This window comes from Panthera onca, chromosome C1, assembly GCF_046562875.1.
Source record: "Panthera onca isolate mPanOnc1 chromosome C1, mPanOnc1 haplotype 2, whole genome shotgun sequence".
NCBI lineage: Eukaryota > Metazoa > Chordata > Mammalia > Carnivora > Felidae > Panthera > Panthera onca.
In genome coordinates this window covers 1,117,885-1,134,600 of record NC_138346.1, presented here as the reverse complement: position 1 = coordinate 1,134,600, position 16,716 = coordinate 1,117,885, and the positions used below count along the sequence as shown (strand labels likewise).

General features: G+C 64.3%; 1 protein-coding gene across 1 annotated transcript in view; it reads left to right on the top strand.

The window, feature by feature from the left end:
* Positions 1 to 16,716, top strand: part of CROCC2 (ciliary rootlet coiled-coil, rootletin family member 2) — a 71,368-nt gene that overhangs the window by 42,311 nt on the left and 12,341 nt on the right. Inside the window, 8 exon segments of the mRNA XM_078452578.2 lie at positions 2,207 to 2,320; positions 5,839 to 5,982; positions 9,636 to 9,853; positions 10,492 to 10,651; positions 13,112 to 13,469; positions 13,707 to 13,870; positions 14,261 to 14,381; positions 15,021 to 15,154. Coding sequence (XP_078308704.2) covers positions 2,207 to 2,320; positions 5,839 to 5,982; positions 9,636 to 9,853; positions 10,492 to 10,651; positions 13,112 to 13,469; positions 13,707 to 13,870; positions 14,261 to 14,381; positions 15,021 to 15,154 — 1,413 coding nt within the window.

Sequence of the window (16,716 nt, the reverse complement as noted above, 5' to 3'; positions counted from 1 at the left end):
TCACCATGCTTTCTCTGACCCACAAAGAGGGCTGACCTTTCCAGATCACTGCTATTGAAGCTTCAGTCTTCAATCCCATTCGACAGACATCCACCCACCTACTTATCCATTCATCCATCCATCCATCCACCAATCCATTTATCCATCCATTCATCCACCAATCCATCCATTCACCAATCCATCCATCCACTAATCCATCCACCAATCCATCCATCCACCAATCCATCCATCCATCCATCCATCCATCCACCAATCCATCCATCCATTCACCCACCCATCCATCCATCAATCCATCCATCCATCCACCAATCCATCCATCCATTCACCCACCCATCCATCCATCCATCCATCCATCCATCCACCAATCCATCCATCCATTCATCCATCCATCCATCCATCCACCAATCCATCCATCCATTCATCCATCCATCCATCCATCCATCCATCCATCCATCCACCTATCCATCCACCAATCCATCCATCCATCCATCCATCCATCCATCCACCAATCCATCATCCATCCATCCATCCACCAATCCATCATCCATCCATCCATCCATCCATCCATCCACCAATCCATCCATCCATTCACCCATCCATCCATCCATCCATCCATCCATCCATCCACCAATCCATCCATCCATTCATCCATCCATCCATCCATCCACCAATCCATCCATCCATTCATCCATCCATCCATCCATCCACCAATCCATCCATCCATTCATCCATCCATCCATCCATCCATCCATCCACCTATCCATCCACCAATCCATCCATCCATCCATCCATCCATCCATCCACCAATCCATCATCCATCCATCCATCCACCAATCCATCATCCATCCATCCATCCATCCATCCATCCATCCACCAATCCATCCATCCATTCACCCACCCATCCATCCATCCATCCATCCATCCATCCATCCACCAATCCATCCATCCATTCACCCACCCATCCATCCATCCATCCATCCATCCATCCATCCACCAATCCATCCATCCATTCATCCATCCATCCATCCATCCACCAATCCATCCATCCATTCATCCATCCATCCATCCATCCATCCACCAATCCATCCATCCATTCATCCATCCATCCATCCATCCACCAATCCATCCATCCATTCATCCATCCATCCATCCATCCATCCATCCACCTATCCATCCACCAATCCATCCATCCATCCATCCATCCATCCATCCATCCACCAATCCATCATCCATCCATCCATCCACCAATCCATCATCCATCCATCCATCCATCCATCCACCAATCCATCCACCAATCCATCCATCCATCCATCCATCCATCCATCCACCAATCCATCCACCAATCCATCCATCCATCCATCCATCCATCCATCCACCAATCCATCATCCATCCATCCATCCATCCATCCATCCACCAATCCATCCATCCATTCATCCATCCATCCATCCATCCATCCACCAATCCATCCATCCATCCATCCATCCATCCATCCATCCACCAATCCATCCACCAATCCATCCATCCATCCATCCATCCATCCATCCATCTATCCACCAATCCATCATCCATCCATTCACCAATCCATCCATCCATCCATCTATCCATCCATGCACTTGACTGTCCTTCCATTTGTCATCATCAATCCATTTATTTGAATATCCATCCTTCTATGTATACACTTAGCTCTCCTCCCACATACATGGCCATCTATCCACATACCCGATTTTCCATTCACACACCTAACCATACATCTATCCATCAATTTCCTTAAGCATCCATCAATGATCCACGCACTCAACCATTCATGCATTCATATGACCATCCATCTATGCAACCACTCACTTGACCATCTGTCCATCCATTCACTTAAACATCCTTCCCTCTATCCACACACTCAGCTGTCCATCCATATCCACCATCCATCTCTGTGTCTGACCATCCACCCACCTGATCATCCAGCTAGTGTGTAGAGAACTGAGCACGGGCATGGAAGCTGGACCAATGCAGACAGAGTAAAAAGACCCCACTGACCCGACTCGGGACAAGGGCTGCCTCCGGAGCGATGCCCCTCCCTGAGCAGGGATGTGGAATCAAGAACACAACACATCCTGGCAGAGGCTTTAGCACCCAGCATTCTGCTGCAGCCTCCCCTTGTGGAGGCTCCCTGACCCTCACAAGCATGCCCCCCCCCCCAAATCCTGCCAGGCCCTGTCACTGAAAGAAGAAGAGAGGAGGCTGCTCAGGGAAGAACTCTTCAGAGCCATGCAGGAGCTGGGACAGGTGCGGCAGGAGGCCCAGAGCCAACAAAAGCAAGCCGAGGTGAGCCCTGTGTGCCCAAGCCAGACACTGTGTGCCCAAGCCAGACACCGAGGTGGGCCCTGTGTGCCCAAGCCAGCCTGGCCACCTGCATTGCCCAGCAGGCTCAGGCAGACCCTCAGATGCACCCCCTTCCTTCCTGGTCCCAGGGACACAGCCCTCTCTACCCTCCAGGAAATGTCCAGGTCTCCTGCTGGGAGGGGGCACTGTCTTAATGGCAAGGAAAGGCCCAGTGAACCAAAGCCGGCTGGGGGGTGGGGGCTTCCAAGAGCCAGTCCCTACTTGCCAGCAGCGGGCCTGGCCAGAAAGGGGCCAGAGAGGAGGGCCTGGGGCCGCAGGTGAGCCAGCAGCAGAGGCGGGCAGGACCCAGCCCTGTGCCCCGCCCAGCCCCATGTACATCCAGCCTTGCCTGTCTGTGCACTTGAGATGCACTTGGCAAAACGGAACTGCAGGAAATGTGCGTGAGGCCTCTTGGGGCTGGCTCATTAGAGACGTGCGTCCAAAGGAGAAACCAAACTGGGAAAGGCCAGCACTGTGCCTGAGGCAGACCCTCGCTGGAAAGGACACCACAGAGAGTGTCCAGCTGAGCCAGGAGAAAGGCATCCCCGAGGGACGAGGGACAGGAGAGACCCCCCGTGGGTAGCCGCCCACAGGTACACTGAGGCTGCCTCAGGCAACGAGCTGGGGCCACCTGGGGCTCCAGACTCCATCAGGAGCCCGTGTCCAGGGGACAGGGCAGGCAGCGACCCTGGGGACCCTGTGTCCCCACCCCATGTGTGGAGCTGGGCCCCCACTGCTGTCTCCAGTGGGGGAGGCTCAGCCTATTATGAAATGCGGTGCAGTCCCACCAGTGTAGGCAAGGTGGGGATGACCCCTGCCCCCCGCAGGGGGAGGTGGCCAGAGCTAGGTGAAAGGACCACGGCGAGCTCAGGGGAGGGCTGTCTGCAGCGGGGTCAGGACCCCGGGGGTGGGCACTGAGCAGAGGCAGGCAGGGAGCAGCCCAGAGACCCACGGGGCGTTTCTCGCACCCCTCAGACTGCAGGGAGCCAGCGTGGTCCAGGGCAAGGCCAGGCCAGCACCTTGTCCCTTCTGCCTCCTGCCTGTGTCCTTCCAGCTCCTGTCACCTTCGTTTTTATTCTAGGAGACCCTTTTTTCACCCTTGTCCCTGGTGTGTCCCAGCCCCCAGGTCAAAGGGTGAGATGCTCCCTTGGTGCTGAGTGAATGACTCAGCGAGTCAGGGACCGAGCGTGTGGACGGAACACCGGCTGCAGTGCCCGGCCCAGAACTGGTGTCAGAGCAGGAGCCACTGTCTCAGCGTCACTGACTCTGCACCTGCTCGAGCAGCAGCGGGCACTGAGAAGGCTGCCCGGCGGGGGCAGATGCAGAGCCAGCGGGGCCTTGGGGAGGCAGGGACACGCAGTCCTGTCCCAGGGGCACAGTCAGTAGGAAAGGGGGCTGCGGTTAGGAGCCGGCTGCCTTCCACCCCCTCCCCCCCCACCGCCAGACAGGGTCACTCTGAGCACCGCCACCCGGAGGGGCTCACGGCACCCAGAAAAGTCTTGTCCAAGAGCCACTCTCCCTGGAGCCCCCGCCCTGCTCTGTCACGGGCTGGCCGGTGCTTCCGTGGGCACAGCTGGGAGGCGTGGGGGGGGGCCCACAGGGTGGTGCCCTCCTTCCTCCCGTTCCCACCGAGCTGCCCCGCCCATCCGACTCTCGTCAGGGAACCAGGGACTGCCCCCCCCCCCCCCAGACCCTGGGAGCTGACCCCCCAACTCAGAGGGGCTGCTCAGGAGCCTTCCCCCTCTGTGCTGGCTGAGTCTCCGCCTGGACTGGGGATAGCCGGCCAGCCAGCGGGCGGGCACTTCAGCGAGCTCGTTAAGGGTTGTTTTGCCCCCTTGGCAAGGAACGTGGAAATTAAAACCCACTGAGGACAGAAGGAGAGGAGAAATGCCTGCCGAGGAAAACCAGTTGTGGGGTGACGTGAGAAAAGCCCCCTGGCAGGTGGAGGGGCTCCTGGGCTGTATCCTGTCACCCACAGCCTCTGCAGGGCCTTCCTAGCCAGGCCGCCACAGCAACGCTGGGTCCGCCCCGAGGGCACGGCCAAACGGGCCACCCAGGGTGATACCTGTCAGTGCAGGAGGACGGGAGGGTGGTGGGGGGTAATGCAGAAGGACGGCAGGGGCAAGGGGAGGAGGCACCAGTGAGGCTCCTTCACCAAGAGCAGGAGGCCAGGCCTCAGAGGGCCCCAGCCCACTAGCGCCCTGGGGCAGCGGCCTACAGAATCTGGGTGGGCGGGGGTGGGGCTCCAGTGCGGGGGCACCAGCACAGGCACCTGTGCCTCCCTGGGACACGAAGCCGGCTCCACTCCCCCCAGCCCCCCTGGGGGGGCCTAGACCACCCTGGGGCCAAGGCAGAGGCGAGGGGGAGCATACAGGCCGGGAAGCCAGGCGGGCCTCGGGCCCCAGGTGAGCAGGCAGCATCCTTGTTCATGGACAAGGAAAGCTCGGGCACTGCTTCCTAGCCTGGGGCCCAGGGGACCCCTCCTCCTCCAAGTGCCCACCGGGTAGTGCTGGAGAGGAGGGTCCAGGAGAGCAGATCCAGGCCAAGCTGAGTCCGATGAATGTCTGTGCTGCCTGAGTGTCTCTGCAGGGGGGCCTCCGTCTAGGGAGGTGTGTAGGCTGAGCCCCGTGGCCCCGTTCCGGGCATGTCTGTGGGTGCTCGCGTGTTTAGGCTGGCAGGGACCGTGGGCATCCCCGAATGCCACCTGCCTATTTGAAAGTTCGGGAAACCAAGGGCCGGACTGACTGAGGGGCTCCTGTGTTCGCCTGGACTCGGGGACAGGGCTGTCCTGGGACCCACCTCCCCCCTTCCCTGCCACCACCATGTCTTCTGAGCTGGGGTCCACCTTTCTGGCCCTCCACCGATGGGCAGGGTCCCAGAGAGGGGGACTAGAGGCACGCCTCGGAAGGGCGAGCCCCCCGTGCACTGACGGCAGTGGACGTCCCAGACTACAGGACCACGGGACCCGGGCTGCCTCTCCCATGCCCACGTCCTGGGCACGAATGCCGAGCACACTGCCCAACTGAGGGGGTCTCAAAGTCAGCCTCCTCTGAGGGCAGGGCCTGTCTCGTTCGCCAAGTGGCTGTTCTTGGCCCCTCAGCTGAACGGCCCAACAGCAACATTTTAGGCTTGAAAGAGGTCAGCACCTGAGTCCCTGACTGGGTCCCCACCCCCAAGCTGCCCTGGCCTGGTGGCCTGGAGACCCGAAAGGAAAGGCATGGGGGAAAGGGCCAGCCCCTCTGCGCGGGGAGACCCCCCCCCATCACCACGTCCCCTCGGGGCCAGCAGCGGTGGCACGGGCAGTGGGCGGCATGAGAAGGCTGGCCCGGGGCTCTGCTCTGCCCGCCTTGTGCGGCCCGAGCGAGCCTCCGCCCGGCCCCGGGACAGCAGATGGCTGTCCACCGGCCGCTCAAGCCTTGGGCTGCCCCTGGATGCCGCGGCCAGCTTGCCGCTCTCTCCAGGCCACCGTCAGCGCCACGGCTGCGGAGCTGAAGGCCCTGCAGGCCCAGTTCGAGGACGCCATCTCGGCCCATCAGAGAGAGGCCGCGGCTCTGAGAGACAGTCTCCGGGAGATGGCGGCAGAGAGAAGCAACGCCGGGAGAGAAGTGAGGGGGTGCCAGGGGAGGGGTGCCGGGAGAAGTGGGGAGAGGTGCCGGGGAGGGGGAGGGGTGCCCGGAGACCCATCCATCCCACCAGCCCTGGGCAGAGCCTGCGTGCGGTGGGTCTGGCCAGGCTCTGCCCACATGCAGCACGACGCACGGAGCCCAGGGGACTGGGCACTGGGTGGGGTGGAGCTGCCCTGGGGGTGCCCGGGGTGGGGCGGGTAGAGGGGCAGAGGTGTGGGGGGTTTGTGGTGTTTCCGGGGCCGACCGTGCGTGGACCCGGCCGCGGCCTCAAGGCTGCCGCAGGGGCCCCCGGGAGCCATGGGCCGGTGTCCTGCGGTGGGGGACAGTCTCGGGCAGGGCAGGCCAGGCCAGGCTGCGGCCCAGCAGGCAAGCAAGACTGGGGAGGTGTTCCTGAGGGAGACGTGACAGCACCTGGGGAGCCTGGGAGAGGGGAGGGCAGGAGGGCACGGGGATCTGGGCTGGGGGAGGGTGAGCCTGCGCCCAGGTGGGGCCGCGAGGACTGGGGGACCCGTGCCCTCCCCGGGCCAGGCGCCGAGGCCGGCAGGCAGCGCGCTGACCCAGAGCTCGGGGGGGGCACAAGCAGGCACCGGCTGCTGAGGCAGCAGCAGAGAGAGGGGGGCTCCTCAGCCCTCCCCCAGCGCCCCCAGGGGCAGGCCCCGTGGTGGAGGGAGAGGGAGGGAGAGAGCATGATTTAACATGACAAGCTGTTTACTTTGGCCCCCAAAGAGAAAGGTCTCCTTTCAACAGATTTCAAAGTCAGGCCCGGTCAGCGACCACACGGGGAAGCAAAATGAGATTTTAAAACTGGGGGCTGCAGGGGAGGGGCCAGGAGACTGGGGGCACATTTGTTCTGGAGAGGTGAAAGAGGAGAGAGCACAGGCCTCCCGAGAAGCTCAGGTTCCCAGAGAGGGGCCCCCGGAAAGGAAAGGGGGCCCCTGGGAAGGAGAGGAAACCCCTAGAAAGGAAAGGGCCCCAGGAAGGAGAGGGGGGCCCCCGGGAAGGAGAGGGGAGACCTGGAAAGGAGAGGAAACCCCCGGCAAGGAGAGGGGCCCCCAAAAGGAGAAGGAACCCCAGAAAGGGGAGGGAACCCCCAGAAAGGAGAGGGAACCCCTACAAAGGAAAGGGCCCCAGGAAGGAGAGGGGGCCCCCGGGAAGGAGAGGGGAGTCCTGGAAAGGAGAGGAAACCCCCGGCAAGGAGAGGGCCCCCAAAAGGAGAGGGAACCCCAGAAAGGGGAGGGAACCCCCAGAAAGGAGAGGGGCCCCAGCAAGCAGTGGGGGAGCAGGAGGCTGAGGCGGGGGCAGGAGGAGCAAGCCGGGAACAGCAGCACTGAAGAGCCTCCCAGGCGCCAGGCTGGCCCGGTCGCCATGGAAACCATAACGTTTTCACAGCCTTTAAACTGAAGGAACGTCCAGGCTTCTCTCGGCGCTGCCTGGAGTCCACACGTGTGTGCCTGCACACACACGTGAACCCGCTGCACCGTTCACACCCCTGCCCACACGTGCACACGCATGCACACAAGTGACAGCGTGCCTGTGCATGCCCCCACACACACTCACATGCGGACACAACACTCACAGGGAAACCCGCGGCACACAGCTCTACATGCACTTACACGCACATACGTCACGCATGTGCGTGGGCACATGGGCACGCGTGTTCCTGCATACACGTGTGCAGGTGCACACGGCACACTCACACACGTCGCTTGCAGACACGCACGCTGACCACGCATGTGTGTGCTCACACGCACGGGCGAGAGCCCCTTGCCGGCCCCTCCCCTGCCTTCCCTCAGGCGGTGCAGAGCCCTGGAACCACCTCCCTGCAGGAGATTTCAAAAGATGCTGTTTATACAATTTCTAGTAAAGAAATAATTATTATAATCACATTAAGTGATTTGGCTGTAAAATTCCTGTAAAGAGGATGGCTGTTCTCATGAGGCAGAGGGAAGCGGGTGGGGGTGCAGGGCTGAGGGGGGCCCTTCTCCAGCTTTGTTGTGCTCGTTTTCATCTCCTCTGCCCTGGGAAATGAAAACAGTTCCTTTTATGATGGATAGGGCCCTTTGCTGGTCCTTGACCTTCTCGGTGGATTTTTGCTGAGCTCGGCGGAAACTGCCCTGCACAGTTGTGGCTCCCATATGTGGGGGGTGGAAGGGGAGTGGGGCGGGGGGGGGGGGGCCTCAGGCCCTTCCCAAAAACAGAACAACAATAACAGCGGGCGGACACGGGAGCCAGGCTGGCCAGGGGCCTGGACAATGTCCCGCTGAAACGGCCAGCAAAGTGGGGTTTGCTCTTGGCAAACCAGCGCCTTGACACGGCTCAGAGTTTTTGCGGCTTCCCCTCTGTCGGCACGCCGCCGGCCCCCTCCACCTCCTCTCCACCTCCTCCTCGGGACACCCGAGCCTGAACGGAGCCCTCTCTAGAGTGCCCCGGTCAGGGCTGGAGCACAGGCCTGGGAGGCGGGAGACCAGAGGTCCCGGCCGAGCCTGGAGATCTCCCTCACCAAAGTGGGGGCGCTGGGAGGTGGGCCGCCCCTGCCCTGGGTCTGCACTCGCCTCCAGACCCTCCCTCCAAGGGTCGAGGGGGAGGTGGTGCTGGGGCGAGGAGTGAGGAGGACCCCCGACCCCACCCTGACCCAGCTCTGGCCCTCGCTCAGGCCCTGAGCTTCACACAACCACAGAACCAGCAAGCCCTGCCTAGAAGCCCCCAGAGGGCGTGGGGGTCCCGCTGTAGGGAGGACGGCGTGACGGGTGTCCCATTCTGGGCCTGGAACACATCTGGTAGGGGCAGGGCACAGGACTCACACCTACAGCCTCTCCCCGTCCTCCGGTCAGCTTTTCAGAGCTTTCAAAGCGGCCCGAGGCAGGAGTCTAGGCTGCTGAGCCCTGAGACCAGGGTGGCCCCCACTGGCTCCAGATCCTGCCCAGCCGGGGGCCTCTGCTGCCCCCCACCCGTTGGGTTTAGGGTGTCCATGCTTCTGTGGAGCACTCTGTCCAGGGCCCTGGTGACAGTGAGAACCTGCCACCCAAGCAAACTGGACAGCCTGGCCCGAGCCGGCCTTCGTGCTGCCAGAGGATTCTGAGGGCACCATCGCCCAGAGACCCACCCTCCCCTGCCTCCCACGTGATAGGGAGATGAGGGCCGCGGAGCAGGGGTCTCGAGCCAGGGCCACCTGCACGGCTACCCACCCCAGGGCGGGCAGCAGCCCCAGTGCCACGGCATCACTGAAGGCCAGCGGGCAGCAGCGGGGGTGGGGGGCCGTCAAGCGGAGGCATCTGGACCCGGGAGGGGGCAGTACGGATGTGTGGGCACAGCCAGGTGCCACGCTGTCCCTGCTGTCTGGCAAGCAGCATCCCCGGGGGCCAGGGAGGGAGCAAGGGCCCAGGGCCAGCAGGGCCAGACCGTCACCTCCCCGGTTCTGGGACCAGCCCTCGTGAGGCACCCTGCACCCCCAGGTGGGCGGAGCCAGGTTGTCTGCTTTTCTCTCAAGCACCTGGGCACACAGGGCTGGGGGCACCTGGGCGCTGCCGGACCAGAGCCAGAGGCCGATCGGCAGCTCCTACCCACCCCCCCCCCCACCTGCCCATGGCGCCCCGGCCCCCGGCGGCCCCGACAGCCTCGTGCCCCTTCCCCAGGCGGAGGGGCTGCGGGCACAGCTGGACGAGGCCCAGGAGGCACTGGCCGTGCTGCGCGGGGAGCTGCAGGGCAGCGAGGAGAGCCGCGAGGGGCTTCGCAGGGAGGCCCAGGAGGCCCGCCGGGCGCTGGGCGAGGAGGCCCGCGAGAAGGCTGTGCTGCAGAGCTCCAACACCGAGCTGCGGGCCGCTCTCCGCAGGGCAGAGCAGGACAAGGCCAGGTATGAGCCCGTGCAGCATCCGTCAGGGGGCCCTCCGGTCCCGAAATCCACCGGAGGGGCAAAGTGTGCGGGACGCGGGGTGTTCTACTGAGGTGGGCCAGAGGATGGTGGGTGGACTCACTAAGCTCACGGTGCCAGCTGTCCATCAGAAGGCTCTACGGTGCCCGCACACGGGCGGGGACCTGTCCCTGCCCTCGGAGCATTCCCGTCTGGCGGGCCACACAAGCCCCAAGTGGTGGGCAAGAGACGGCCAAGGGCTGGGGAGTGGAGGGAGGAAGAGAGGCCTGTTCCAGGACTCTGGGAGGCCCCCCATGGGAGGGACCGGGAGGCCGGGACCGCAGGCCTCGCAGAGGGGCATTAGAGGTGCGGGCCTGGCGCTGGACACCGGGTCTCTGGGAGTGTGGCTGGAGCACGGGGAAGGGTGGAGGGAAGGTCTAGAGACGTGGAGAGGGGCAGATCCGGCTGGGCACCCGGACCTAGTATGCCCGAGGGGACCGGCCCCAGGCAGCCCCAAGGAGGCTGGGCCCTGGGACACCGTAGAGCCGAGATACGGGGCAGGCATCCGGCCGGAGTGAGGTGGGCGGCGGAAAGGTCTCTGCGGGACCTGCTGGAGCCCCGGCCTGTGACACTCTGCTCAGTTTTCAGAGGTCCAAGGAAGAAAGGGAACGGAAGGTGCTGGTCCTGGAGGAGGCGCGAGCAGCGGCCCAGAAGGAGGCCTGTGAGCTGCGGGCCAGCCTACGGGAGGTGCAGCAGGCTCGCGCCGACGCCTGCCGGGAGCTCCAGGAGCTGGGCACACAGGTGAGGGCAGCCGTCCTGGAGCCCCGCCCCCACAGAGATGTCCCCTCCCCCCTCTGTCCGGCTCCCCCAGGTGCCTCCAGGGCACCCACCGGACCGCGGAGCCCGAGCTCCAAGACATGGCCTCGCTGTCTGTGCCTTTGGAACATTCTGTCCCCACACTTGCAGCCTCAGCTGGAGGGCCCTGCTCAGACTCGTGGGGCTTCCGGCTGGGTCTGCCCCATGGGGTACGGATGACAAGCCTCAAGATTAATGGCTGAAAACGACCACTTGGACGCCCGTGACCCCTGAGATCAGGAATGCGGCGAGGGCACAGAGGGGCGCCTTGGCTCTGCCCGACGGTGCACGTGCCAAGAAGACTCCACAGCGGGGGGCCTGATGGCAGGGCTGGGCTCACGGGCAGGCGGCCCTGCTCGCGGGGTCGGTGGCCGTACCGGCTGCCGGCTGGGCACCTCCCGGCCCGGCTGCCTCGGGGCTCAGAGACCACCTGCACGGCTTCATCCATCTGCTTCGGTCTCCAGAGTCAAGGGCCGCTCACACCGAGTTCACTCGGTTTCGGGACCGCTCAGAGGAGGGGCCTAGATACCCCTCCAGGTGGGAGGCCGGTCCAAACATCCGCAGCCGTTGTGAGTGGGCCGTGAGGTGCACGGGGAGGAGAAACCCGGGGTCCAGTGCTCCCTCCAGGCCAGGCGTGTGCTGCACTGCCCTCCCTCCTCCCTCCCCCACCACCGACCCCCCGTGAGGAAGGTCTAGCGCCTTCCTTTTCAGATGAGGACGTCGAGCCACAGAGACATGTGTCGGACCAGGGTCCCCGAGGGTGACAGCCAGCGAGGGGCCCAGCCCGCTCCTTGCCCACGGGGTGTCCTGGCCTCAGACAAAAACGGCTTCAGGAGTCCATCAGCTACAAGGGCGTGGTCTCGGAGGGCACCCCCCACCACCCACATCCCCCATCGCCCAGAACTGGGCTTGGCCAGAGTGGGGGGCGGCGCTGCCCAGGAGGAAGGCTCCCTCCCCAGCACGTGTGAGCAGAGGCAGGGGCCCAGGAGGGGCCCGGCGACCCCCTCGGTGCCACCCCACACTCGCAGGTGAACATGCTGCGGGCTGAGAACCGGAGAAAGAACGTGGGGCCTGGGTGCCACCAGGGCCGAGGGACAGGGGTGCTGACTGAACGAATGCAGGGAAAGCGGGACCCCCTGCATCTCCTAAGGTTCTCGTGTTTTAGAAAGGGACAGTCTCGCCCAGGGGACATGCGAGTTCTGAGCCAGGGGACAGGCAAGAGCCCCCAAATGCCCAATTGTCAAAGAGCCTCTGGGTTTGGAGTGACACCTACACCCACGCCTGCACGTGTGTTCCCACAGCCCGGCCCGCGTGGGACCCCCTGGTCCGGACCCAAAATCACGCACACGGCGGCTGCACCGAGCACCCACCGTGCACGGAGAACCTGGACTCTCCTCCCACGACCTATGTGACCCTTGTGTGACCTCACGGCTCCTCACTTCTACCCGTGAATGGGGTCGTTAACACTGTGGCCACCCGGAGAGGAAACGGGGTGGGGCCCGGCCCTGCCCCCTGTGCCAGGGCTTACGGTCTGGCAGAGGCTCTGTGGCCTCGAGCCGGGAGCCTGGCTGCCTGCCCCAAGCCTGTCACTGCCCTAGGGGTGACGTGACCCTGTCTATTCCGTCATTCACTCACAGGTATTTAGGGGGCACCTTGTGTGAGCAGAGGCCCCATCCCAGGGGCTAAGCAGCACAGGTCAGGCTGTGACCAGGGTCCGCAGAGGCAGACAAGGTGGCCTCATTGGAGACGACGGGACAGGTGGCTACAGAGGGGCAGGTGGTCAGGTAGGGCCCCTCCGCACCCAGGCCAGGCCGCCAGAGAAGAGAGGGGCCTGGGGCCCAGCGGACCCGAGGGGTGAGCGTGGAAGGGTAGAAAGAGTGACCCAGGTACAAGAGCCCAGGACCGGCCTCCCAGAGGCCAGGCCTCTCCTCTCGGCCCATAGGTGCTGTGTGCCGGGGAGGCTGATTTACCCCCGTGCCACCCCGCGGAAGCCCGTGGTGTTGCATCAGGCCCCCCGAGGCTCCCCAGCCCTGGTCTCAGGACGATGCTGACCCAGCCTTTGCTACCACAGGCCAAGAGCAGCCACAGACGAACGAGCATGGGGCTGGCTCGAGGCAGCCGGTCCCCTGCCACAGGAGGGGACAGCCTAGGGCCAGCAGCTGGCTGGGGGGTTCACGAGTCCGAAAGGACGCCTGCCAGGATGTGCTCTGTGGTCCTGAGGTGCCCCTCTCTACCTGGGCTCAGGGGCCCCCAGCGCCAGACACGGGCTGGGAGGCAGGTCCGAGGTGCCCCTGGCCGTGACGTGCCAAGCAGGGAGTGAGGACAAGAGGCCTGGGGGCGAGGTGCGGAGGGCAGGTGGCTCTGGGACAAAGGGCTTCTACGTGAGCCCTCATGACCCTCCCACAGGTCCTGAGGCTGCGGCGGGAGCTGGAAGAGGCAGAGGCTGGTGCTGAGGCCCGGAAGCAGCAGCTGGAGGAGGGCCTCCGCCAGAGCCGGGGGGCCGAGCGGACCCTCCGGGCCGAGCTGCACATGGTCACGGGGAAGCTGCAGCAGGCCGGTAGCGTGGCCGACGGCCTCCAGGCTCGCCTGGACGAGGCCGGCCGCCGGATCCACAGCCTGGAAGGGGAGCTGGCCCGGGCCGAAGGTGCCGGGCGGCACGCGGAGGCCCAGCTGGGCCGGCTGTGGTCCACCCTGTGCCGCGGCCTGGGGCTGCGGGGACGAGGCCCCTCGGGCTCCCCCGAGTGGCCCGGCTTCCCCAGTACAGGTCAGTGTCCTCAGTGGCTTCGGGTAGGCTCCTGTCCCGGCTCTGGCACCCACCCAGGACACCTCCTCCCCTCCCTGGGCCTCACGACCCACACAGTGAGGGGCCTGGACCCCGTGCCCCCGCAAGCTCCCTGGGGGTGGGGACAAGCAGAGAAAGGGGGGGCAGGGCACCTGCATGCCTGTCACCAAGTCTCCGCCACGTCCCCACCGCATCCCCTCCGCTGCCACTCTCCTGCAGGCTCAGATAGCGTCCAGAGTGCCGGCCCCCCGACCGGGTCCGGCTCACCGCTCCGATGGCCGTCACCGGCACCTGGGGACCCCTGCCCAGATGTGGACGTGGACTCTGTGCGAGACGCCCTGACGGACTTTGTGCAGAAACTGCGGGTTGCCCAGAGGGAACGGGTAAGGGGGGTGGAGAGGACATGGCCCGGGGGCTCCCAGAAACACGGAGATGCTGCCCGTCACTCTGCTGTCCATCTGTCCATCCACCCCAGATCCGCTGAGGCCCTGGCGGGCCCTGGGGTCGCCGGGCGCCTCAGCGCTCAGACTGTCCTTTGTTGGGCGTGACAGGTAGCAACAAACACCACGGTCCCTCAAAACTCAGCTGCCGCCCCAACGGCTCAGGGCCTCCTCCCTTACTCCCGATTAGCAGCAGGGCCCCTGGCGCCGGGCGCCGCTATGATGCCCACCGGGGTCCAGGTCAGCGTGCCCGAGCCCCCCAAACCTCCAGCCGGACACCTCGGCCCCCGCTCACCCACCGGGCTGCCCCCTGACCTGGGTCCTTCCGCCCAGGACGACTGGCACCTCCAGGTGGTGAGCCTGAGCGGCCGGCTGAGGGAGGCAGAGCGCGAGCGTGCCCAAGCCCAGAGCCGCGCGACACGGCTGCAGGAGGCACTGGCAGAGGCGGAGGAAGGTGACCCCCTTCCCTCGCCCTGTCCCCGAACACCGCTGACAGGGCCGCCTCCCGGGCTTCCCCCCAAGCGCCCCACCCTGGCGGCCGGGAGGGTGCAGTCCTGGAAGCTGCTCGGGCGTGGGCCAGCGTGTCCCCCGGGTGTGCCCGGCCCTCTCACAGTGGCTCCCCGTCACCAGGGGATGCGGTCCAGAGCCCTTGCAGGGTCCGCAGACCCTCCTCCCACCACGCTGACCTCCCGGAACCCGATTCCACAGCCCTGAGGCCCATCTCTCCGTCAGGTCTCTGACCCTTGTCACCACCGAGAGCGCCCCTGGCCTGCTGGTCGCCCCATTGCATCACGTGCCCTCCTCCCTCCGTTAGTGGGTCTGCCCAGGAGGTGTCTGGAAGGAGGGATGTCTGTGGAAGGACAGAACCTGGGAGAGAAGGAGCAGGCAGAGGGAGCCAGGACCCCAGACCCGCCCCCGGGGACCCTCAAGCGGCAGGGAATTGTCAGACGGGCGGGGGGGGGGGAGGACTCCAGCCCCCACCGTCTAGCTCCCAGTCACTTAGCCAGCCTGTGAAATGGGCAGGGGCGACCCCCATGTGGCGGCCGCACTGACCTTGGGAGCCAGGCAAGCAAGCACCCTGCTCGCCCCGCAGCCCGGCGCCAGGCGGAGAGTGAGAGGCGCAGGGCCCAGGCAGCGCGTGCCCTGCAGGAGGAGGCGCTCCAGAGCCTGGAGGAGCAGCACCGGGCTGGCAGGCGGGCGGCCAGCTGGGAGAAGCGGAGGCTCCAGGTGGGGCACGCAGCTGGCGGGGACCTGGGGACGGGGGGGGGGGGTGAGGGGGTGGCTTCTGGGGGGGCGGAGGTTTGGGGTCCCCACGGGCAGAAGCACAACTGGGCTGGAGCAGGTGGCCTCGAGGGACACGGCCCCACGGCGCTCATCGGGGGCATCCCCTGGCAGAGCTGCCTTGGAGGTGGTCCCAGCCCTTATTTGACAGATTAGGAAAACTGAGTCTTAGGGAGCGCCCTGCATGACAGAGCTGGCGAGGCCCGGAGCCAGGGGCAGACCCCCAGGGCAGGAGGGGCGGGCCGCGCCCCATTTTACGTGCGTTCACGTGTGTGTGTTCTGTGCGTGCTTGAAAATAAGGCTTTCCGTTTGCAGGTTACACATTTTGAAATGTATGTATTAATTAAGTCAACCTTTACAACCACGTCAGTCACATACTCCAGGTTGGATCTGTCTCTCGAGTTTATGAAAACCGGGAGTGAAGTGCTGAATTTTGCCATCACGGTGGGGGCAGGGAGGGCAATACCTCCTTTTGTCTGTAAGGGTCTTTGGTTTATACATTTCTAGGACACGTTCTTCACAACTTGAAGCTTCTTGGCCGCTCTGCCTCTTACCAGCCTAGAGCTCCCGGTGCCTGTTCTGTGCCATTTGTCCTGAGTCTGCTGTGCCTGACACGTGCAGTGGCCACCCCCCATCCCCGGTCCCGGCCCCGCACTCCCGCCCTGTATGTTTTCAGTCACTGTTTATTTCATCCGCCTGGCCTTGGTTTCAAGCCCACCTCGGAGCGTGTGCCTTTTCCAAAGGAATTTATCCCGCTTACAAGTTTTGCAATAATTTATTTGCTCTGGTTTTCTTTGGTTGCTGACAGGATCCTTGCTGATTTAATGCTTCCTCACGACTTCCATGCCAGCCTTTTATTTCAGGGTTATTTGCTCCCCCTGCCCCCTTCCATGGCGGCGGGAGTGTGGCAACAGTGAGCACGGCAGCCGACGTGTCACCGCGCCGTGCACAGGGGACGCCTCTGGCTCCCCGCCCCTCCCCCCGCAAGGGCTCTGCACCTGTGTCCAGGGGCTCTCCCCTGGGCCCCTCCCCTGCTCCAGATGGCCCTGCCTCCACCTTTCTTCTGCGTGCCCGGCGGGGGTCCATGAAGCGCCTGCCCCTGAGTTGGAACCCCTCCTCCTGTCTGCAGGAGGCTCTGTACTCACCGCAGCCCACACTGTGTTCCTTTCTGACCGCTACGCAGCCATTGCTGCAGACTGATGACTGAACCCCGGGCAGCGTGAGCTGCCAGCCCCACGGGGGGCGGGGTCCCACCTGGCACAGCGGGGGGGCTCTTGGGAGGGGGTGGGGAGCCGCTTCCTTACCTGAGGCAGACTCTTCGCAGCCCATTTCCTGGCTGAGGAGCCAGTGGCCTCTGAGGGCTTCTCCGGCTCCCGACTTGGGCCTTCCTGTCGGCCCTCACGACAGCGCGGCGGCGACGGCAGGACCCCCACACGGCCCCCTTCGCACTCGAACCCCACGGCCGCTGCTCTGCCGCCAGCCCGCCGGGCCCGTGAGAGTCACCAGGC